General features: G+C 37.9%; 1 protein-coding gene across 4 annotated transcripts; it reads right to left on the bottom strand.

Annotated features, from left to right (window-relative positions):
• Window positions 1-1555: 1555 nt before the first annotated feature.
• Window positions 1556-21741, bottom strand: LOC125098751 (guanylate-binding protein 6-like). 4 transcript variants are annotated; one of them, XM_047727829.1, is made up of 12 exons: window positions 21665-21741; window positions 21464-21552; window positions 13349-13565; window positions 12027-12154; window positions 9015-9124; window positions 8629-8825; window positions 7052-7297; window positions 6027-6307; window positions 5107-5319; window positions 3542-3644; window positions 3043-3236; window positions 1556-1818 (listed from the first exon to the last, which is right to left on the bottom strand). In XM_047727829.1, exons 3-12 carry the CDS (start codon window positions 13536-13538, stop codon window positions 1591-1593), a joined length of 1890 nt encoding a protein of 629 aa, XP_047583785.1. In that variant the 5' UTR covers window positions 13539-13565; window positions 21464-21552; window positions 21665-21741; the 3' UTR covers window positions 1556-1590. The 4 variants fall into 4 exon arrangements, with proteins under 4 accessions (XP_047583785.1, XP_047583783.1, XP_047583782.1 ...); XM_047727827.1 differs by having other exon boundaries at window positions 13349-13568; window positions 21665-21739; XM_047727826.1 differs by lacking the exon at window positions 21665-21741 and having other exon boundaries at window positions 13349-13568; window positions 21464-21606.
• Between the last annotated feature and the right edge of the window lie 3336 nt (window positions 21742-25077).

Raw genomic sequence — 25077 nt, 5'->3', positions numbered from 1 at the left:
TTACTTCTAACATCTTAAAATGTGTAACTCAAATAAAGGAAGCAGAGGCTAGTCTAGCTGAGACTTCAGAGGGCAACATGAAACTTTATACCTTAGTTTTGAAGTAAATACAAGGGATTTAAAACCAATGCCAAAATGAATATAAGATTAAGATGTGAATTTTATGTGTCATGGTACTTTGATCTTAGTCTTAGACTCCCTCATTGAGTAGGCTAATGTCCTTTCTAGAAATAGTGAACAATTTCATTATCTCATAGCCAATTTTATATTCTTTTTATGATTATCATTATTGGCATTCTACTCCATATTTTCTGTTATTATAAAATGGTAATTCAAGATTTCTCTATAAAAGTCAAAAGGTAAGATTATATAATGAAGAGGCTGTGTTCCTCCTACCCCTGATGCCATTCCGTTCTTCTCAGAAGGAACCAATAATACTAGTTTCAACAAATTTTCCAGAGGTATTTCATGTGTACATAGATAGGTATGATTGCACATAATAATTTTTTTACAGTGAACACATTATACACACTGTTTTATTCCTTATTTCTTTGCTTTGTAATATAGTTTCAAGATTTCCTATATTTGTACAAATAGAGCTCTGCTGTCAATTTATTTATTGGCTACATAGTATTCCAGTGTTCATACTGGCCCATGTTCAATTTATATTACCAATTTATATAGATAGTTACTTAAACAATCAAATCAAGCAATCTTTCATTATTTAAAGTGATGCCTCAGTGGATTTTATAAATATTTACAATTTTGCACATATAAATTTCCTAAAAGTTTTTGTTTAAAGATTTTATTTATTTGACAGAGATCACAAGTAGGCAGAGAGGCAGGCAGAGAGAGAGAGAGAGGAGGAAGGAGACTCCCTGCCGAGCAGAAAGCCTGATGCGGGGCTCGATCCCAGGACCCTGGGATCACGACCTGACCCAAAGGCAGAGAGGCTTTAACCCACTGAGCCACCCAGGTGCCCTAAATTTCCTGAAAGTTAACATGCTATATCAAACTGTACATGGGTTTATTCTACCTAATGTGGGCCAGGCATTAATATCCTCTTGTAGACACTTTTTATATTTTTTTAAAGATTTTTATTTATTTATTTGACAGAGAGAGAGAGAGAGATCACAAGTAGGCAGGCAGAGAGAGGGGGAAGCATGCTCCCTGCTGAGCAGAGAGCCTGTTGTGGGGCTTGATCCCAGGACCTTGAGATCATGAACTGAACTGAAGGCAGAGGCTTAACCCACTGAGCCACCCAGGCACCCCAAGCACTTTTTTTAAAAAAGATTTTATTTATTTGACAGAGAGAGATCACAAGTAGAGAGAGAGAGAGGGAGAGAGAGAGGAGGAAGCAGGCTCCCTGCCTAGCAGAGAGCCTGATGTGGGACTCGATCCCAGGACCCTGAGATCATGACCTGAGCTGAAGACAGAGGCTTAACCCACTGAGCCACCCAGGCAGCCCCCCCCCAAGCACTTTTTATATTTAAAACTTTGATGAATAAAAGTGAAAAACATATTAGGTTTTAGGTAAAAAAATTAGGTCACAATATATAGCCACATTCTTTAATTTCTTTAAAAGGAGAGCTAATTCTTTTTAAGTAATGAGGTCACACCATGCACAATATTATCTAACATTCTAACAGGAGAAGTAAATATTGAAACAATCTCATTGCCAAATTTCTCCAAGACTTGTGAAAACCAGGGAGTATCATTATTTTTAGTAGCTTCAACCCTAGATTTCAACTGCTTTATCTCTTCATTCATCTCTTCAGATTTCTTTCTAAATCCTTCATTGAGCAGATCACGTTGGACCTAAACAGAAAGTGAGAAGTAAAATTTTTAAATTACCATATTTTTTCAAGAATTGTACTTCATATATAAAAATGTGGTCAAACTATCTTTATTTTAGTCCTAAAATTGTTTCTGCTAAATCTAGAATGGAGAATTTTGTATTGAGGAATATTTCCTGACTTGGACCTAAACATTGAGAAGAAACATAATTTAAAAACTTACTGAAATTCACACATCATTAAGGTTTTCCAGGATGCTAAGCCTGGTACGAGGACAAAGGTAACATATTTCCATAAAAAAACAAACAAACAAACAAACAAACAAATAACAGTTGGAAGGTAGCCTTGGTTTGATCACACTCAGTCCCGTCCCACTTGGGTTGGTATGGTCACCCAAATAGTAGAAATGATGGGAACTTATAAGCTCTTCTAGAAATCTATCATAAACATGTCTTGAAAGATAATGAGAGAATTCCTCCCTATGCCATCTGATAACTTGAGTAAACCACCCACACCTGGAGACAATATAGCAAATTTAGAAGCTGTCACTTCCCTGTGTTTTTAAGTCTGTACATTTCTGATAGTTAAATGTCAGCATAGATCTATCTTACAGTCTTTGGGCAGCCATAGAGTTTCTGATAATTGTCAGTGATCTTGATAAAGCATACCACTTGCTGCTTGTATTAAATACATATGGATCTTCAGAATTTAAGAAACAAGGCAGAGGACCATAGGGGAAGAGAGGAAAAAATAAAACTATGAAACCAGAGAGGGAGACAAACCATAAAAGACTCTTAAACTTGGAAAAAAATTGGTTAATTAAAAAAAAATACATATGGTTGGAATATCTATTTACTCAAGCCTCATGAAACCATTTTAAAATCCCCAAAATAGCAATTCAAATGCTATCTATATTCTCCAAGAGCTTGGAGGTGTCATACACATCCTCAACTCTCTAGAGTCTACATATTTAGAGTGGAATTCAAAGCCTTTTTTAGAAAAGAAGGAGAAGGAGGAGGGGAAAGGGCAGGAAGAGGATGAGGAGGAGGAAGAGGAGAGGAGAGAGAGGCAGAAGGGTAGGGAGAGGGAGAAGAATTCAAAGGACTCAAGGTTTTAATAAGTTACAAGCATTTAATGGCAATGGTGCTTCCTTCTATGAGCTCCATACCTGTAACCTTCACCCATCCTTTCCTGAGGTACCAGAAGAAGGACTGCCAAGCATTACCAAGGCCATGGGCAGACTTACCTTCAGCTTATGATCCAAAATCATATTCTGTTCTTTAATTAGGTTTTCTCTCTCCTTCTTCATCTTCTCTTCCAGTTGGACTATGTTTTCCTGGAGACTCCTCTGTTGCGCCTCCATCTGCTGTTGCTGCTCCAGTAGTTTCTGTTTTAGCATCTCCTGTTCTCTCTCAGCTGCCTCCTTGCTGAGCCGCTCCTCTGCCCCAAGGAAAGTTTAGAGAGGGAAGAAAATTAAGCAAGGATTGATATCTATCTTTCTAAGTTCAGAGACAAAACCAAATTGGAAGAGAAGGTGGAAAATCTCTGAATTCTTCATGTCCTCACCATCGGAACCACATTTCAGAATATTTTGGGAAAGTCCCTGTCTAGTTGACATGCAATCATAACTTTCCTCGTTTTTAGACTTAGCAGAGTTGTTCCAAGAAGAGGGAGCTCCTTGTTTTGCCCTCACACCTGCCCGAGGGCTATACCCAGCCCATTGTGAGCCAAGCCCTGCCCCATACCTGCTATGGCCTTCTCCCCATCAGTGAGGGCTTTATCTGCCTGCCAGATGGATTCCTCTATTGAAGCCTGTGACTGCAGAAAGCTCTGGAGGACCTCATTCGCCTGAGGAACCAAGAAGCAAAGACCTTAGAGTTCCACTATGGAGATTAGTGCTGCAAAAACAAGTATGTCCATATAGTTTTTGCTTCATGCTTAAAATTCTACAGTTGCTCCCTACAAGGTGTCCAAGCTCCTTAGTGTGACCAGAGACTCTCCATAGCTCTTGCTTCCTGTCTCCCTCCCTTCCTGCTACTTCCTTCTACCTACTCTAGGTTCCAACCAGTCAGAAATATGTTCAGTTCTATAAATCCACAGTCTCTGATTCTTTGATATATTTGGCTTCTCACTAGGAAATGTTGCCTCTAATTTGTACTGTTGCTCTCCTCGGTCATTTGCTGGCTTTAACTTTAGGCAAGTTATTTTAACCTGCCAGTGCCTCTCAGTTCAGATCTATAAAATGTTGACAATAAATATAGACATTTCTAATGTTGTTTGAAGGATTAAACTTAAGAGTCTAGGGAAACAGCTTTACATTATGCCTATAAGAAATAAGAGTCCAATATATATTAGTTGCATTATTATTTATTATTATGTTTGTACCTCAACCTATGTAGCCCATTTTTTCTTATTTATTTCTTTACTATTATACTTTTTAAAATTTGAGTATAGTTGACGCACAATATTATATTAGTTTGGGGTGTACAACATTGTGGTTCTAAAGTTCTCACACTATGCTATGTTCACCACAAGTGCAGCCACCATCCAGCTCACTATATCACTATCACAATTTGTTGATTGTATTCCTTATGCTGTGCATTTCATTCTCATGACTTATTCATTCCATAACTGGAAACCTGTATCTCTCACTACCCTTCACCCATTTTGTCCATTCTACCAACCCCTTCCCCTTGGCAACCACCTGTTTGTTCTCTGTGTTTATTGGTCTGATTCTTTTTGTTTGCTTATTCATTTGTGTGTGTATGTTTTAATATTCCACTTATGAGTGAAATCATATAGTATATCTCTTTCTCAGTCTGACTTATTTCACTTAGCATAATATCCTTTAGGTCCATCTATGTTGTCTCAGATGGCACGATCACATCCTTTCTATGGCTGCATAACAGTGCACCATATGGAGACCATCATCACAGGTTGATATGTGTTATAATTTTGTATGCAGTTGTTTGTGTATTTGACTTCCTCTCTTACTTTTGATCATACTTAAGTACAATGACTCTAACTTGTAAATTGTCAGCACTTGGCATAGTCAATGCTGTGTTGTTGGATGAAGAAATGAGTAATTTCTGTTCCGTCTCTTGTGGATTTCAGAAATCCATGCTCTTTTTGGGGGGAATAGGCATTTCCACTCTTCTCAGGAGTAAATAGCAAATAGTGGACCTCAGAAGCTAAAACTGTCATGATATCCCCATGCTGTTGTCACCCACAACAGGGGCTGTGCTCTCAGATTATTTGGAGACCCCTTAGACTCTATTATGTAGGCTCCCCATGCTCCCCTATTCCTCACCTTCACTCCTTTCCTGGGCACTTGTGAATATTTCCGTTCAATACTTTCTTTTGCTTCCCTGTAGAGCTTGTATCCTCCAGGAACAGAGAAAGTTCCTGCTGAAATACTTTCCATTAGGACCTGTGACATCTCATCAAGCCTGGACTGGCAGTATTTAAGGGATGCCTCTTCATTCTGCTGCACGAAATGCTCTTTCTTATCCTTTATGAGTTCCTACAAGGGGAAAGTAGAGAGATGTCACCTGAAGAAAGGAACAGAAACAATACCATTCCAAAGAATCTGGTAGAAGGATTGGTCTAACTGTGGTCCTCATGAGAAAAGTGTTCTTCTGGAGAAGGACATGGAATAAAACAGGAATCACAAGACTTGATTTACTCACAACCTTGAATGCTCTCTGCAAGACTCTGGGCAAGTTTCTTAAACTTCCTGGTTCTTCTGAAATGTTGGAGTTGTATTGCCTAATCTCTGGGGCTCCTTGCCACTGGAGCATTCAGTGATTTCATCGTCAATGATACAGTGATACAACAAGGAGCAATATAAGTTGAAAATGACCTGGAATGAGCATCTGATAAGAGAAAATCTGCTTCGTGACAATGGGAGTATGTTCCAGAAAGCAACCATGCTTAGGAATGACTTTTGGGTGTTGTGGGCAGGCTTGGAATTCATTGATGTATTAAAAGATCAGGAGGATATCTATATTGATTTACTTCAGAGATCAGAGAGATTACTAGATAACGTGCTTCAGTTTGGGGAGTAAAAAAAACAAAGAAATGTAGTCCTTTGAAACTCTCTTTCATTCACATAAGAATCCAGATTTCTTTATCCTTGAGTAAGAGATGAGCCATGGGTCAATAAAAGCACTTCTAGGCTTCATTCTTCAAAAGGAAGGGTCCTGAAGAATAAATATTAAGACACATTACCACAAGAGTTTTCTGGAAATCCTGCTTGTCATCCTTGAAGGAATGCTTCATGAACACTGCAATGGCTTCCCTCTCACAGTCTGCATGCACATCCAGCAGCTCCTGGAGCGTGTCTGTGGGGAGGGTCAGTCGCTGGGACATCTGCTCACTGTAGTGGTTGGCTGCCTTCTGCACGGCCTCAGAGTTCTCAAGCTGGGCTAGAGTTGTCACTGCATTCTCCAAACAAGGCACTGCTCCAGTATTGATGGTATCCACATAGGTCACCACCAGAGTCTTCAGCCCTGAATGAACCAGGATATTGAAAGGATAAAGATCAAATTATTACCCCATAGGATTCCAGATTCTGAGACTACATTTCTGAAGTCACGTGTACTCATACCCACCACCCTCTTCACCCCACCCTCAGCCACACAGCCCTGCCTCCTTCTATCTTCATCTTTGTTTTCCTGTTGACTCTAAATTTTTATGGTCTGCAGGTCACATGGTTAAAAAAATTAAAAATTTACCTTTAACATACTAAAAGGTATCTGGAAAACATAATTTCTGATTAAAAAATTAAAAGCAAAATAAATTATATATGTATACAGATGGAGAAGGATAAATCAGATTATATTTGTTCTAAATTCTGAAGCTCCCAATGGATTTTCACCAATTTATTGGATACTATTTATTTTTGTACTGCTCTAAACTCCCAAAATGTTTTCTTATATATATATTTTTACAAATAAAACTTATCAGATGTGACTTCTTTTAGGAAAAAGGGAATATATTCTGTTTTTATATCAAGTTAGTGATTTTTTTCTGATCAGTGGAGGATTTTTTTTTTTCAGATAAGTCAATGACACATATATCAGTGACAAAGTGTGCAGTTTTGGAGAGGAATTTGTAAACTCCTAAAAGTGAGATAATTATAAAATAAACACATCTCTTCATGGAGTGAGAATGTATGTATACCTGGAATTCCATATAGAATCAAACAAAAATGCTGATATTAGGCCCCACAGAAATGGGAAAAGGAGACTCACGATTTCCAGTGATTGTGACTCCCTCTCTGAGAGTCTTGGTCCTTGCCTGGGTGAGGATGTAAGAACAAAAATTGTTTGCTTGTGTCAGGAATTTAGGATCCAGTTGATGTTCAGATATATTCTCAATATTAGCTAGGAGTTTTGTTTCATTTACTGGCCGGTCAAAGACAAAACACTTCCGTTTTGGAAAGAAATGCCTGATGCACTCTCTGGGTAGATTGGATGCTTGGATTCTGGAGTTGTTGCCTGAGGGATAGGAACAACAGATTACCTTGGGAACAGTCTTGAGACAAGGGAGCTAATGGTTTTTATGACTGGGATTTTGATTCTTTTCTGTCTCCTGTGCTTGAAACACCTTTAACACAGACATTCAATACTTTCTTGAACAGCAAACTCATACCAGTGGGAGCATTTTGGAAAGAAATTAGGGGAGACATCAGTCCAGGTAATTAAAACCTATGGCTTAGAACTCCAGACTTGAAAATGGTGGAAGAGTTGTTCATTAGATGTTTACTGAATGAATGGCAAAAAAAAAAAATCCAAGAGTCAAATGGAACTTCTTGGTCTAATGTAGGAACTGAGCTTCGGACCAAGTGCCACAATCAAGGGATAATGGAGCAGTTTTAGGAACAATAGTATTAAGCATATTCGAACACTCTGGTTATTGAAGGAAAACTTCTTTGATGCTAGAAATAATTTGCCCAATGTTAGCTATTTTATTTCACAAAAACCTCCGAAGAGTAAATGTAACTAAAATGTAATTTTAGGATGCCACCGCTACTCTGCAAACTCCGTGAGGTAAAGGACTAGATTTGATTTAATAGCGTTGCTCTTGTGCCTCGCAAGTTTCTCATTAAATGTTTTCAGAAACTCTAAGTAGAAAACTGAAAGCAAGAATGAGTAAATCAGAATTGATCTTTCTCTCAAGGTTTAATGAGATCTATACCATTGTAAATGTAACCCATTAAGATAATTTATTATTTCAAAATTATAACATGGACAAATATATGGGAATTAAGAGAAAACTATGATATATACAGTAAAATGAATGTTCTGATAATTATCAGAAATATCGAAAAGGTATAGATTGAAAAGACATACTTCTTCGGGTTTATTTAGAACACATAGTCATTTTTGTATGCGATATATCTATGCAGGTATTAGAAAATTATATCCTTCTTTGAGAAGATTAATATCTAACTGTAAAATATATTTTTATTGAAATATATTCTATGTATAGTAATATGTTGATTTTCCATATAATTTCATGCCTAATGTGTTACTGTCAGTTGTTTTCTTCAACACAGAAGCCAAAGTAAGGAACATGTATCTGGTCTTTGGAAAGTTGAAGCACCCAGTGAAATCTGGTAGCTACATTAGCCATTGTTTAAAGAACAGATCAGTTTTGAATAATTTCATTCTGGCCTAGGCTCTGCTTTTCAATCTAAGCTCAAGTCACCATTTCAACAGACTTCAATCTAGTTTCGAATATAAATGCCATCCCAAAGATAAGGGACTGTGTTCAGCAGCTCCCACCCTCTATTGAACCACCCACTGCCCAGGCCTTGTTCTAATACCTGGTATCAGCTTTAAGGCATTCTCCAGGTAATCATCTTCTGTGATAGGATGATCATTTAACTTCAGCTCCAGGGTAAAATCCCGTACAGCCCAGATAAAGTCTGGAAAGAAACTCACAAACTCAGTGGAATCTTGTATTCCATCCTTTTCTGGGGAGGACTTTGCCCTGATTAGTTCTGTGAGCTCTGTCACATAACTAGGACTCAAGTTAAGGAAAAGCAAGTTCCCATTCATCATTCCCACTTTTCTCTAACAAAAAATTATTATAAACTCTCTCCTTGGCCTGCTCCACCAAAGGCAGCTAAGTGAAAGGGAAGGAGAAACTAACTAGAACTCTATTCCCATCAACATAATGAGATGGGTGGTTTGGTCCCTGGAAGGATACTGCAGCTGCTCCAGGGCCTGGTGGTTGATGGTGCCCATGCTGTTGTAGACAAAGGTGCTGCACAGAAGCACAGCCAGTGCAAAGATCCACGAGTCATTCTTAGGGTCACCCTAGAAAGCACATTGAGCAAGAGTTTTAGGAGTTTAGTCTTTAGAAATTCATTCAGACACTTCTTCTATCAGTCTTTTATTACTTTAGCTAACATACTTGCCATGCAAAGAAATAAGTTTGAAGACAGACATATATACAGATATCAACTTTGACAATTACAAAGACATTTTTTTGTGATTGTGAGTCTTCCATATATAAAGAGATTTCAATATTGCAGAGGTTTCTTTTTCCTCAATTGGATAAAGTAACATATATAGAAAAACTAGTACAGTACCTGTGGTGCAATGGTGAGTGTTAGCATTTATTCATTCTATGTAGAGCTATATAAAATATACCAAAGTTGCTATAACTGGGGATTCAAATTATATTCAACTAAATTCCACAAATAATTATAGGAAGCTACTGAATGTATCCCACTGCTTTTTTATTTAAGAAACAAACTTGAAAATGGCAATAGTTACTTTCACGGTGACTGTTTTAAAGTGGTGACAAATATCCATAACAATGACTGTAATAAAGATGACAATACCTATAAAGATATTAGTAATCTTATATTTTAGTAATGTCCATAAGCAGTGGAACCTATAGCTGTAATAGAAATGAAGATTTAAAATCTTATCAAGGAAGGCCGGAACTGTGGAACTTGGAGAAAGAGTATATGTTATGAAGGCTTACTGGAAGTCTTGAGCTGAATGTTCAAGAACTGGTCAAATACAGACATGAAGAAACACATACTTCATTCTCAGCATGTCTCATGTGCATGTTATTTCTTAATACATGTGTATTAATGTATGTGTGTGTTTGTGGGTCTTTGATTCCACATATGAGTGAAATCATGAGGTATTTGTCTTTCTCAGTCTGACTTATTTCACTTAGCATAATACTCTCTAGGTCTCTCCATGCTGTTGGAAATGGCACAATCTCATCCTTTTTTATGTCTTCGTAATATTCCATTGTGTATTTTTTTTTAAGATTTTATTTATTTATTTGATAGAGAGAGATCACAAGTAGATGGAGAGGCAGGCAGAGAGAGAGAGAGGGAAGCAGGATCTCCGCTGAGCAGAGAACCCAATGTGGGACTCGATCCCAGGACCCTGAGATCATGACCTGAGCCGAAGGCAGCGGCTTAACCCACTGAGCCACCCAGGCGCCCCTCCATTGTGTATTTATACCATATCTTCCTTATCCATTTGTCTACTAATGGACTCTTAGGTTGTTTCCATATCTTGGCTATTGTAAATAATGCTGCAGTAAACATAGGGGTGCATATACCTTTTTGGATTAGTGTTTTCCTCTTCTTTTGGTAAATAGTAGTGGAATTATTGGAACATACGGTATTTCTACTTTTAACTTCTTGAGAAACCACCATACTGATTTCCACAAATTAAAAGTTAATAGAAAAAGAAATAGAGAATTTCTAACTCCTCTTTTGGAATAAATGGAGAGCTACAGAAATTTAAATACCATTTCCAAGTAAGTCTCAATGTAAGGCACAAAAGGAGTAATCATTCATTTCACCCATTAGTAGCAAGTTAAAAAAAAAAATTCATCTGAAAATGTTTGTTATAGGGCAAACACATGCTGTCGTTGCTGTTGTTGTTGTTCAAAAATTTATTTACCTATTTGGGAGAAAGAGAGCCAGGGTGGGGAGGGGAAGGAGAGAGTCTTGAAGTAGAGTAGACTCTGCCATGAGTGTGGAGCTGGGTGGGGCTGAATCTCACCACCCCAAGGTCATACCTAAGCCAAAACTGAGCGTCATTTAGTGTACCAACTCTGCCAGATCTGGTGCCCCCAAACACTTGCTTATATAGAACCAGCACATTCAGAGGTATCTCAAAGCCTTTCATAATGCTCTTTGGGTAGATGATGAACTTCACCATAAGAAATGTAAACACAATCTCTTAACTCCACACCTCTAATACACACTTCATCTGGAAGATAAATCAGAAATATTTCTTCTCCTAGGATGGAGTTGATATTTCTCCTCTTTCCCACCAAGGCACCCTTATGCTTAACATGTGTGGTACAGACTATGGTGTGCTACCCATATCACTTTGTAAAATTGAAGGACTGATTCCCCGAGCTAGTGGGAGTGTTGATGGAAGACAACTTAAAGGTGCCATTCTGTTAATTAGAAAGGCTTCCAGAGTAGCCTTTCCATGATTTATCTGCACCCTTGTCCCAACTCAGGATAAAGAGCATCCCAGCAAGAGAACTCCCATGGATGTGACAGAAGTCAACAATTGCATTGTGATACAACTTTTTCCTCTCTCCAACTTGCTTCTTTCCCAGTCAAATTTTATTAAATCTGACTGCATATGTGTGGTCTTCTTAGCTGGACTGAAGATGTGTTGAGGGTAGGACCTTTATTGTGGTGACTGTCATCTAAAGTAGTAAGCCAGGAGACTTAAACTTAACTATTCAATAATTATTTCTTAAATTTAATCAAATACTTCAGAGCCCCTTGGTGGTTCAGTCAGTTGAGCATCTGACTCTTGGTTTCAGCTCAGCTCATGATCTGCAGGTCACGAGATCAAACCCTACATCAGGGTCTGTGTTCAGCAGGGAGTCTACTTGAGATTCTCTCTCTCTCTCGCTCAGCCCCTCCAATGACTCACAGTCTTAATCTATCTCACTATCTCTCAAATAAATAAATAAGTTTTTAAAAAATATTTATCAAATAATTCAAATGATTCAACCAGTATCAAGAAATAAAAGATTTTATCTAATATACCATATCTTACCTAGAAGTGAACTTCAAAGAAACCAGAATGTCTTATTTATTATAATTGGATTTCTAGATTTTGCAAATAGATCACAGCAGTTAAATTACAAAAATATCATGAAGAAGTAAGGAGCAAATCTGCAATAAAAAGGGTTTACCTGTGACTGTCTCCTTACCTTTTCCACATCACCTAGGCCCTCGGTATCCAGAAGGACCAGGGTGTGGTTTGGCTTGCAGGGGTGAGGCACACACCATATCCAGATGCCCTTGGTTTTAGACTGCACTGTAGAGCCCAGAGGGAAACCTGCAAGGGGAGGGGAGAAGGCAACATACAGTGACAGGAGATTCATCCAAGCAACCAGAGGGTACAAAGTCAGACTTTCTGGAATGTAAATAAGTACCCTAGTATACAAGATGGCTCTTTCTCAAATTCCTTAAGGATGTCCCACTTTGTGTCTTCTGATTCAAGGAGGGCAGTGATGCCAGGCAAGTGCTCAAGATGGAGGAAAAGAGCCATTATTGAAGGAAAAATAAATTTGAAAAATGGAAATCATTGATAACCATCAATGAGAATTTTGAGAGAATGTTGAGGCACAAAGTCAGAGAACAGTGAATTAAAGAGAAACATGGGAAAAGAAAAAGTAGAAAAAGGAAACTGAGATCATATTTTTTCCAAATGATTAAAAAAATGGGGAGGAAGGTTGTCAACTACAATAGGATGTGAAATCCAGGAAGGAATTTTAAGATGATAGATGTCCTGGGGTCCTTGAGCACAACGGTCAAGAAAGAATTCTTGAGATATTTCATAGTGCAACTTAGTAAGTTTATTCAAGTAGCATGGGGACAAGACCCATTGGCAAAAGAGCTACACTTTTTCTGTATGAAGCTGGTGGTTATATGCTTACAACTCAAGAGGAAGGGGATGTGCAGGGGTATTAGATCATAAATGTATCTTCAAATTCCTATTCATAAACAACTTTTGCAAGATTTCTCTGGTGCTTCTTATTCAGTTCAATAGCAGCTATTGGTGAGGTATACAGGTAGTCCTGAGACTCTTCAAGAATGTAGCAGCCAGCACATATTTGATCCTTATAGGAACTATGCAGGCTATAGGTCAACCTTCTGGGCTTAAGGTGAACATTTTTCCATTTCTATCCCTCAATAGGTATTCAAACATCTTTATATGTTGATGAGAATATCCCATAAAAAAGTAAATGTGTTCTAAGGGAGAAGAGATGCAATTATAAGAGCCCAGTACTCGATCAGGTTAAAGAAGGTAGGATCCTGAGCATTAGCAGGGGAGATTTTCCTTAATAGTAGTAAAACAGCATGATAACAGATTACATTAAGAGTAATTTAGTGGTGAGAATTAGAATCAGAAGGTTGGTTGATAGTGAGGAGTTTGGTTCTCCTTTCTTGTGACCAGGGGAAAAAACTAAAGGCATAAGAGATACAGCTAGAGGTAACCAGTTGGCCCCAGGCTGAGTACAACACTCACCTCGGTTCTGTCCCGCAAGACGGTTCATCAAGTAGGATTTGCCGGTACGATACAGTCCTACAATGGCCACCACCACTACTGGTTGAGAAATCCTTTCAAGAATCTGTATAGCTGTCTGGTTCACTGACAGCTGCATATTGTTGTTTTCCACCAGACAAATGGGGGCCGTCATATGGGGTCCAGATGCCATGGCAACCTGCCAACCTAAAAAAGCCTCCTAGTAGAAATAAGATTACAAAGTCATCTCTGACTTGGAGTTATCCAAAGCACCCATCAGTTTAGGACTAGGTGAAACTTCTGTACTTTCTATTAGACAAAATGTAATCTAGAGTTAGCAGACTGCAGAGGGCTTCCCCTATTACTCCCCCAAATTTGTGATGATATTAGTGAAGAAACATGGAGTATTGTTATTCTCCAAAGTTTTGCTTCAATAGTAATAATAAAATTCAAGCAATTGTTACTGTCACTGAGGGCCTACAATATACCAGGCCCTGTGAAACATACCTTACATACTCAGCCTCATTGATACTTATAAGACCCTACAAGTTAGAAATTATTGTACCCCTTGTACCCACTTTACAAAAAAGATAAATGAGTCTAACAAAAGCTGAATAAGACATAAAGCCAGTGTTAAGCCTAGACAACAGAGGAAAATGGCAAGCTAGGAAGTTCTAAGCTCTTATTTCCCTGAGGACATATAAAAAATAAACAAAATATTGGCTACAATAATTTTACAGTAGTTCTGCAAAAAGAGTCAAATATCTAAAGCAACGAAGCAAACACTCAGTGAAGGAAAAGCCATATTAAAAATGGTAGGAAATTCTGTGGTATTTTTCCTTTCCTTGGCCCACGTACTCCCTGGTGTGGTATTAGTCTTGGTCTGGAGTAGGTGGTAAACCAGTTCCCACTTTTCTCCTTTGACCCAGAGGGAACAGAGCAGACCTTGTTCACAGTGTTCTGACCTATATGGAGTTTACCTCTTCAGGTCTCTGTTTTATCTCACACATGGAGCCCAGACAGGGGAAGGGGCCAGGGATATAGTGACATAACTTAGATATCAGATGGAAAGAAGCACTGGCATTGTTTTTCATGGGTATTGCTCATGAACTGCAGACCATGGATCTGCAGATGCCTGGGGCAAGAAATTACCAGTGAAGACATCAAATAGACCATCTTTGAAGCACCTGGGTGGCTCAGTCAGTTAAGTGTCTGCCTTCATCTTGGATCATGATTACAGTGTCCTGTCATCAAGCCCTGTGTTCAGCTGCCTGCTCAACAGGGAGTCTGCTTCTCTCTCTCCCTCTGCACCTACCCCCACGCCTCAGTCATTCTCTGTCTCTCAAATAAATAAAAACAATAAACAAAAACAGACCATCTTAGGCAGTAGTTCAGTTCCCACATGCCTCCTTTAGACTGGATGGAGCAGAGCAGACTGTTTATGAAGTTCTAATCTGTCTGAGCTGCCTGAAGGACGGGTCTTTCAGATCTCAGATTCAGATCTCAGACAGGGAGAAGCAAGGGGTATTGCTTGGGAAAGCTGCAGGGAGACTGACTTGCAGACACCTCTGGCAAAAGATTATGAGTGTGTGATTTTGTGATTTAATATAAGAAGTACGTATTTGGTCTTTTTCTGGGCTCCTGATACATAGCTTCCAAAACATATTTAATTTCCCAAGTGATGAAGGTAATGGAAGTATCTTTTGTTTTAATATTTGTTTTTTGTCCTTGTTTCCTAAAATAGGTCCTAAAGTAGTTCCAGAATAAAGAAGGTGAAAGAAGTGTCTTCTATGAAACATAACACCTTTCAAACACACCCGAGTTTATGTTAATGAGGTGATTTTGGAAGATACACTGGATGACCACAGAGTGAAGACTGGTTTCCAAGGGAACCAACCATGTGATTAGAGTTCAGCCTCATATCCCACCCCTGGGGCAGAGAGAAAAGCTGCAGGTTGAGTTAGTCACCCAAGGCCAATGATTTACTCAATCATGCCTATTTAATGAGGACTACATTAGAAACCTTAACTGAAGGAGTTTAAAGAGCTTCTGGGTTGGTGAACATGTGCATGTGCTCAGAGGGTGGTGTGCCCAGAGAAAGGATGAGAGGATGGAAGCTACTTTTTTTGATACCTTGTCCTACACATCTCTTTTATCTTGCTGTTCTGGGGTTATATCCTCTTTTTTCTTTCTTTCTTATTAACCAGTAGTCTAGTGAGTAAACTGTTTTTCATGAGTTCTGGAAGCTGTTCTAGCAAAGTACTGAATGTGGAGTACAGATGGAGAACATAGCCAGTCAGAAGCACAGGTGAAAGCTGGAATTGAGATTGGCACCTGAAGTGGGGCCAGTCTTGTGGGACTGTGCCCTTACCTTGTAGGGCATGCACTAACTTCAGACTGTTTGTGTCAGAATTACTTACTGCGGAAAATTGCCCATATATGTGGTGACCAGAAGTGAGGTATGGAGAACAGTGTTGCGAGAAATAGAATTTTTTCCCTTTTCAGGGTAGAGACAAACAATAGACCATCAAAGGCCCCAAGGAGATTTTCAGAGGGTAATTAAGACATTTAAAAGCAGCAAGTATATGGGGAGATTGAAAAAGCCACACATAAGCTCAGGTAGGATGCATGCTCAGAAAAGCCCTAAAAAGACTTTTAAGGTTTCTCCTTAGGTTAAGCCTAAGGCTCAAGACCAAGACCCAGCTAATGAGCAAAGACTTCCTTAGTACAAAAGCTGTATACAAAGAATGGAAAAGGTTGCTGTTTCTATAAATGACCAGTTTTCAACAGAAACAGCAAAAATCACAAGGCATGCAGAGAAATAAGAAAATGCAGCCCATTCAAAGGAAGGAAACAAATGTGGCAGGAAATATCCCTGAAGAAACACAAGCATTGCATGTTCTAGGCAAAGACTAAAGTAATTTTCTTAACTATGCTCAAAAAGCTAAAGGGAAACACAACTAAAGTAAATCGGGAAAATGATATGTAAACAAAATTAGTCCAGTCATAGTGTGGTACTGGCATAAAGATAGGCATATTGACTAATGGAATAGAACAGAGAGACCGGAAATAAACCCTCCCATGTATGGCCAAATGATTTTTGACAAGCCGCTGAGATCATTCAGTGGGGAAAGCACAGTGTTTTCAAGAAGCGGTACTGGGGAAATTTGATATTCACATGCAACAGGATGAAGTTGGACCATTATTTTAACACCATTTATAAAATTTATCTCAAAACATATCAAAGATTTAAACAGAAGAGATGAAACTACAAAAACTCATAGAAGCAATCACAGGAGAAAACCTTTGTGGTACTGGATTTGACAATGATATTTTTGGATAAGACATCAAAGGCGTGATCAAAATATGAAAAAATGGTAAATAGGACTTCATCAACATTAATAATTTTTGTGCATCAAAGAGCACCCTCAACAGAGTAACAAGGAAACTCACAGAATAAGAGAAGATAACTGATTTATCACATATCTGTTAAGGGATTAATATCCAGAATCTTTAAGAACTCTTCCAACTCAGTAATAACAACAAAAACAATGCAATTCAAAAATGGGCAAAGGACTCAGACATTTCTCCCAAGAAGATATACGTTTATGCAATAGATACATGAAAAGATGTTCAACATCACTAATCATTATGAGAATACAAGTCAAAACCATAGTGAGGTACAACTTCACACCCATTATTAGGATAGCTATTATTAAAAAAATGAAAACAAAAACAAACAGCAAACAACTAGCACTGACCAGGATGTAGAGAAATTGGAACCCTTGTGCATTGCTGGTAGGCACAGAAAATGTTACAACCACTGTGGAAAACACTATGCTGGTTCCCCCCAGAGTCGATCATAGAATACCATTTGATCCAGCAATTCTGTATCAGGGCATATGTAGAAAAACATCAAAAGCAGGGACTCCAAACTCAACACCCAAAAAACAGAAAATCATGTCAAAAAATAGGCAGATGACATGAACAGACATTTCTCCAAAGAAGACACACAAATGGCTAGCAGACACACGAAAAAATGTTCATCATCATTAGCCACCAGGGAGATTCAAATCAAAACCGCATTGAGATACCACCTTATACCAGTTAGAATGGCAAAGATTAACAAGACAGGAAACAACAAATGTTGGAGAGGATGTGGAGAAAGGGGAACCCTCTTACACTGTTGGTGGGAATGCAAGTTGGTGCAGCCACTTTGGAAAACAGTGTGGAGATTCCTCAAAAAATTAAAAATAGAGCTACACTTTGACCCTATAATTGCACTACTGGGTACTTGCCCTAAAGATACAGATGTAGTGAAAAGAAGGTCCATATGTACCCCAATGTTCACGCAGCAGTGTCCACAATTGCCAGACTGTGGAAAGAGCTAAGATGCCCTTGAACAGACAAATGAATAAAGAAGATGTGGTCCATATATATAATGGATTATTAGGATTATTACTCAGCCATCAGGAAGAATGAATACCCAACTTTTGTATCAACATGGATGAGACTGGAAGAGATTATGCTGAGTGAAATAAATCAAGCAGAGAAAGTCAATTATCACATGGTTTTACTTGTGGAACATAAGGAATAACATAAGGACATTAGGAGAAGGAAAGGAAAAGTGAAAGAAGGGCTTGGGAGGGGGAGATGAATCATGAGAGACTATGGATTCTGAGAAACAGAGGGTTTTAGAGGGGAGAGGATCGGGGGATGGGTTGGCCTGGTGGGGGATATTAAGGAGGGCACGTTTTGCATGGAGCCCTGGGTGTGGTACATAAACAATGAATCTTGGAACACTGAAAAAATAAAACTAAATTTAAAAAAATTAAAAATTAAAGGAGGGACTCAAACAGATTTTGTACACCAGTATTCATAGCAGCAGTATTCATAGTAGCCAAGAAGTGAAAATGTCCATCAGGGGATGGATGGATCAACCAAATGTGTAATAATCATACAATGGAATATTTTTCAGCTGTAAAAAAGAATGAAATTCTGATACATGTTACAGCATTGATGAACATTGAAGACATTATTCTACAGTGAAATAAGCCAGACACAGAGGACAAATATTTCATGATTTCACTTATAAGAAGTACCTAAAATAGTCAAAGGCATAGAGACAGAAAGTAGAATAGTGTTTACCATGGACAGAAGGCAGGGGAATAGGGAGTTACTGTTCAAAGGGTACTGAGTTTCCATTTGAGATGAAAAAAATCTCTGGGGACAGATAGTGGTAATAGTTGCACAACAGTGAGAATGTACTTAGTGTCACTGAACTATACTCTTAAAATGGTTAAAATGGTAAATTTTATGTTACACATTTTTTATTACAATTTTTAAAGCTTTTTTTTTAAAAAAAACAACAACCGGATAATCCATTTCTCTGTCATATGCTACTGCAGCCACTTAGTGGGCAGAATATTCTTCCTCAAAGACATTGATTATCCTGTCAGTTCCTTTATCAGTAGGTTAACCTACGTAGCTTTCTCATCATAATCACATATCACATTGTGCTCTCTAGTATTAGAGAGCTGTGAACTTGTGAACTCTGTGCTCATCTTTGTCTGAAGGTTGACAAGTACTGGGAATGGGAGTGGTAAGTGGAATGAGGTCAGTCTAAAGAATGTAGCCTCCCTTTCAAGCAGGGAAGGCAGGAGAACATCCTGAATCTTAAGAGATACTACATGATGAAGTACTTAGCTGAGATGGTCAATTTTTCTGCAAATTACTGCTATGAATGGAAACTATATATATTTATATATATAACTATATATATGTGTGTGTGTGTGTGTGTGTGTATGTATGCAAATATCATTTTATATTATATAGGGAGACATACACATATATTTAGAGAGATAAAGCAAATCTAACAAAATGTCACCAGTCGAGAAATCTAGGTGAACAGTATTTGAGATTTTCTTGTAAATGTTTTTTAAGTTAAATTTTAATATAAAAAATTAAGTACTTAAGGTAAAATTGTGGTCTCCTGACATATTTTTTTTAAAGATTTTATTTATTTATTTGTCAGAGAGAGAGAGGGAGAGAGAGCGAGCACAGGCAGACAGAATGGCAGGCAGAGGCAGAGGGAGAAGCAGGCTCCCTGACGAGCAAGGAGCCTGATGTGGGACTTGATCCCAGGACGCTGGGATCATGACCTGAGCCGAAGGCAGCTGCTTAACCAACTGAGCCACCCAGGCGTCCCTCCTGACATATTTTTGATTGCATTATATTAAAATGGTTTTCTAATATTGTGGAGTTATATAACATTTTTGACATAAGAGACTCCATTTTGAAGCTCCATTTTCTTTTCCAAAGAATGAGCTCTTTAACTGGACCAGAGTGGTAACAGTTTTCAAGCAATTGCTCATAAAATATCAGCAGAGCAACTGACATGTGGATCATATGAGGAGAGTAAAGTTAATGCATACTAGGGACAGCTTCATTTGATAACACCAGTAACATCATCAATAAGATGGTAATCAGAAGAGCTCCACCAGTCAGCATTAAATCAGTGTTTTTTCTCTTCTCTTCTTTATCTAAATAAGAAGATAAGAAGACCCTTCCTTCTTTCTCATAAAAACCCCATACTTTTCCCACACGAGCAGGACACTTTTCTGGTCACTTTAGAATCTGGCTCCCCAAATTACAATTCTGAGACCCCAATAAAGGCCTTTGCTCTTCTTCAATTTTACCTCCTTTTCTCGGTTGACAATATGTGTTTTTCATAATCAGAATATGTAAACATGCTATTATATTCAAATGTCTCCAATATTCAGTTTTATATTTATATGTCACATATTCAAAAAGCATCTAACACCAGCTCTATTATTTACTGCTCATGGCCCCTTAAACAAGGAGCCTTACCTAGCTAAACCTAAGATTTTAAAGATAATTATAGGGGTAATGTGGATAAAATTATAGGTCCAACCTGGAGGATATTTTGATAACTATATTAGATACCATAAGCTTTTATCTTAGCATAGCATGTAGCACAAAATAGGATTTCAGTGTATGTTTGTTGAATAAATGGAGATTTATCTACCAACAATTGCATTGAGCAATTTGGTCCATTGGGCTCTGCATTTCAACTCACTCCACAAACTATAGATTTCTAAGAAACAAGGTCTACAAATAAATTCTTTGTCAGATCAGAACAGTGAGCAAGTTCCGACACACTGCTCCTGTCCCACCTCCTTCTGTCTGATTCTTCAGTGTGGAGAGCAATGAACGTGCAGGTAAAACAGAAGCCTTGAACAGCTACGTTGTAATGCCTGAAAGTGCACAGTCCCCTCCTTACAGAGAAGATTAGAGGAAGCTGAGGGAGATGTGGCAGGAACAACTGAACAACTTTATGAAAACAGGTCTGCAGTTTCCTAGCTGTGAATGAGCCACAGAGCTTTTTACTTCAAATGAGCAAAGCGCAACCGTTCGATCCTGTTCAGGACTGGCTTTCAACATTTGAACTGCTTAAGAATCATCCAAAGAAATTGTTAAACCCAGATTCTATACATTTAACAACCAGTACAGGTGACTCTGATGTTCCTACGAAAAAACCAACAAACACCAGAAGGGGGCAAGGAGACAGAGACAAGACAGACTGACAACATAGTTATTTTTAACTAATAAAGATCAGTGATGTGGGAACTAAATTTATTTCTACATGGAGATTTACAGAGCTCTCAATCTGAAGCTTTCTTAAGTTTGACTAATAGAAAGATCAGAAAGAAACTATCTCTTTAGATTATCATTGCCTGTAAGCTCCTTGATGGACACTGTCTTGTTCTATGAATTCTAATGCCTGCTACAGAGCCTGGTAAGAGTAAATTAGGGAGGCTCCCATGGGGACTCCTTCCACTCTAGTTTCTGCTGTCCTGAGCTGACATTGTTCCCGAAGCAGCATATCCAGGGAGACATGGTGTGCTTGGCTGTTTCTTTGCATCTGGTACTGTTTCAAATGGCAGAGCTGAGCTTCCCTAAAACTAAAGACAGCCAAGACCCTCATGGGTCAGACAAAAGGCAACCTGCCCCTCTTGCCATTCCTCAGTTGTCACTTTCAATCAGAGATCAAGTCAAGTTCAGGACCATGTTGCATATAAAAGAAGATGCACTTACCTATGTAGCACAGCAGGTTCCAGAACAGTCTCAGCTGCTCACTGCTTGCTTACTTGCTCCTTCCACCTTCTAGCTTCCTCGTATAAAAGCTTAAAAAAAAACCAAGGAAGTTAGAAATTTCTACCATCTAAATCATGTGTTAAAACTGAAATTGAAAGTAGAAGTAATTCAGGCAACATGAATCACCAGCCTAGACCGTACATGTGGATGTTCAGTTCAGGATGAGATGAAATGAGGGAAAGCCCACAGTTACTCAATAGTCAGATCTTAGTAAACACACTCCCACAGCTTTCTTTTGTCTTCCCCATCTTTGAGGGGTTTGCTGGCCTCTCTTCTTTATATGTCTCTCTCAGTTGGCTTAAGTTTCCTTAGCACACAGGAAAAATAGAAAATTCTTGGCACAAATATAAGGGAAGTTGTATAAAGCAAGATTTATTTCAACTATTTTTCTTCTAGTGGGAATTCCTGAGTTCATTTGTCAGTGGAGAGCTTTAAGATTTTAAATATGGTCCCTATTATATAGTGCCAATGAAAATTGAATGAGCTTTTTAGAATTTTTTTTCTTGACTAATGTATGTTTATTTTTACTTAATTTTTTAAATTTTAATTCCAATGTAGTAAACATACAGTGTTATATTAGTGTCAGGTGTACAATATAGTGATTCAGCAATTCCATATATTACTTAGTGCTCATCAAGATAAGAGTACTCTTAATCCCCTTCACCTATTTCACACAATCCCCACCCACCTCCCCTCTGCTAACCATTAGTTTTTCCTCTATAGTTAAGAGTCTGTTTTTGGTTTGTCTCTTTTTTTCCCCTTTATTTGTTTTATTTCCACATATGTGTGAAATCATATGGTATTTCTCATTCTCTGGCTTATTTTACTTAGCATTATACTCTCAAGATGCATACGTATTATTGCCAATGGCAATATTTCATTCTTTTTATGGCTGAATAATATTCCATTATAAATATACTGCCTCTTCTTTACCCATTCATCTATTGTTGGACATTTGGTCTGCTTCCATAATTTAGCTATGTAAATAATACTGCAACAAACATAGGGATGCATGTATCCTTTTGAATCATTGTTCTTGTGTTCTTTGGGTAATACGCAGTAGCGCAATTACTGGATCATATGGAAATTCTATATTTTAACTTTTCAGGGAATATCCATACTTTCTTACACAGTGGCTGCACCAGTTTGCATTTCCATCAACACACACAACCTTTCCTTTTTCTCCATATCCTCACCAACATTTCTTTCTTGTGTTTTTTATTTTAGCCATTCTGACAGATGTGAGATGATATCTCATTGTGGTTTTGATTCGCATTTCCCTGATGATGAGTGATGTTGAGCCTCTTTTCATGTGTCTGTTGGCCATCTGTGTGTGGTCTTTGGGGAAATGTGTATTCACGTCTTCTGCCCAGTTTTTAATTGAACTTTTTTTTTTTGATGTTGAGTTGTATAAGTTCTTCATATGTTTTGGATGCTAACCTTTATTCGATATATCATTTGCAAATATTCTCTTCCATTCAGTAGGTTGTCTTTTAGTTTTCTTGGTTATTTCTTTTACTGTGCAGAAGCTTTTTATTTTGATGTAGTCCCAATAGTGTCTTTTTGCTTTTGTTTCCCTTGAATTAAGAGAGACATCTAGAAACATGTTGCTACAGCCGGTGTCAGAGAAATTACTGCCTGTGCTCTCTTCGATTTTTATAGTTTCAGGTCTCATATTTAGGTCCTTAATCCATTTTGAGTTTATTTTTGTGTAGGGTATAAGAAAGTGGCCCAGTTTCTTTCTTTTGCATGTTGCTCTCCAGTTTTCCTAGCACTGTTTGTTGAAGAGACTGTCTTTTTCCTATTCTACATTCTTGCCTCCTTTGATGGAGCTAATTGAGTATATAATAATGGCTTTATTTCTGGACTCCCTATTCTGTTCTGTTGATTATCAATTTTTGTACCAGTACCATACTGTTTTGATTACTACAGCTTTGTAATATAATTTCAAGTCCAGAATTTTGATAGTCCAGAATTGTGAAATCCAGCTTTGTTTTTCTTTTTCAAGATTGCTTTGGCTATATAGGGTCTTTTGTAGTTCCATACAAATTTTAGGATTGTTTGTTTTAGTTCTGTGAAAAATACTGTTGCTATTTTGATAGGAATAACATTAAATGTGTAGATTGCTTTAAGTAGTATGGACATTTTAACAATATTTTATTTTTTCAATCCATGGACATTTAATGTCTTCCCATTTATTCGTGTTGTCTTTAGTTTCTTTCATCGATGTCTTATAGTTTTCAGAGTACAGATCTTTTACCTCCTTGGCTAAGTTTGTCCCTCAGTGTTTTTTCTTTTTGGCGCAATTGTAAATGTGATTATTTCTTAATTTCACTTTTTGCTGCTTCATCATTGGTGTATAGAAATGCAACATATTGGGCCACCTGGGTGGCTCAGTGGGTTAAGCCTCTGCCTTCAGCTCAAGTCATGATCTCAGGGTCCTGGGATGGAGCCCTGCATTGGGCTCTCTGCTCAGCAGGGAACCTCCTTCCCTCTCTCTCTGCCTGCCTCTCTGCCTACTGGTGATCTCTCTGTCAAATAAACAAATAAAATCTTTTAAAAAAAAAGAAATGCAACATATTTTTGGAGATTGGTTTTGTATCCTGCAATATTGCTGAATTCATTTATCAGTTCTAGTAGTACTTTGGTGGAGTCTTTTGAGTTTTCTATGTATAGTATCATGTCAAAAAGTGAAAGTTTTGCTTCTTCCTTACCAATTTGGATGCCTTTTATTCCTTTCTTTTGTCAGATTGCTGTGACTAGGACTTCCAGTATCATGTTACATAGGAACGATGAAAGTGGACATCCTTGTCTTGATCCTGTCCTTAGGGAAAAGACTCTCAGTTTTTCACCCTTGAGGGTGATGTTAGCTGTGGGCTTTTCATACACAGCCTTCATTATGTTGAGGTATGTCTCCTCTAAGCCTGCTTTGTTGAGGATTTTTATCACGAATGGATGTTGTACTTTGTCAAATGCTTTTTCTACGTCTACTGAAATGATCCTATGGTTCTCATCCTTTCTCTTACTAATGTGATGTATCACCCTGATTGATTTGTAAATATTAAAGTATCCTTAAAACCCAGGAATAAATCCCACTTGATCATGGTGAAAGATTTTTTAATAAGGTATTGTTGGATTTGGTTTGGTAATATTTTTCCATCTATGTTCATCAGATATTGGCCTATAATTCTCTTTTTTTGTGGTGTCTTTATCTGGATTTGGTGTCAGGGTAATAATGCTGGCCTTACAGAATGGTTTTGGAAATATTCCTTCCTCTTCTATTTTTTTTTTTTCAATTGTTTTAGAAGAACTGGTATTGACCAGTTCTTTAACTGTTTCTTCTTTAAACGTTTGGTAAAATTAATCTGTGAAGCCGTCTGGTCTTGTACTTCTGTTTTTTGGAACTTTTTTGATGTTTTTGGGAGTTTTTTTTGATTACTGACTGAATTTCATTGCTGATAATTGGTCTGTTTAAATTTTCTATTTTTCCTAATTCAGTTGTGGGACATTATATGTTTCTAGGAATTTATCCATTTATTCTATATTGTCTAATT

This window comes from Lutra lutra, chromosome 4 (genome assembly GCF_902655055.1).
Source record: "Lutra lutra chromosome 4, mLutLut1.2, whole genome shotgun sequence".
NCBI lineage: Eukaryota > Metazoa > Chordata > Mammalia > Carnivora > Mustelidae > Lutra > Lutra lutra.
This window is presented reverse-complemented; position numbering and strand designations above follow the sequence as displayed.

What these genes read in the sequence shown, in the direction of transcription:
- LOC125098751 (XM_047727829.1), bottom strand. Translation starts at nt 13,538, where the DNA reads ATGGCATCTGGACCCCATATGACGGCCCCCATTTGTCTGGTGGAAAAC. An exon ending in TCTTGCGGGACAGAACCGAG is followed by an intron (nt 12,155 to 13,348) that starts GTGAGTGTTGTA and finishes CTCCCCTTGCAG; the next exon opens with GTTTCCCTCTGGGCTCTACA. An exon ending in ATTTCCAGAAAACTCTTGTG is followed by an intron (nt 5,320 to 6,026) that starts GTAATGTGTCTT and finishes TTCCCCTTGTAG; the next exon opens with GAACTCATAAAGGATAAGAA.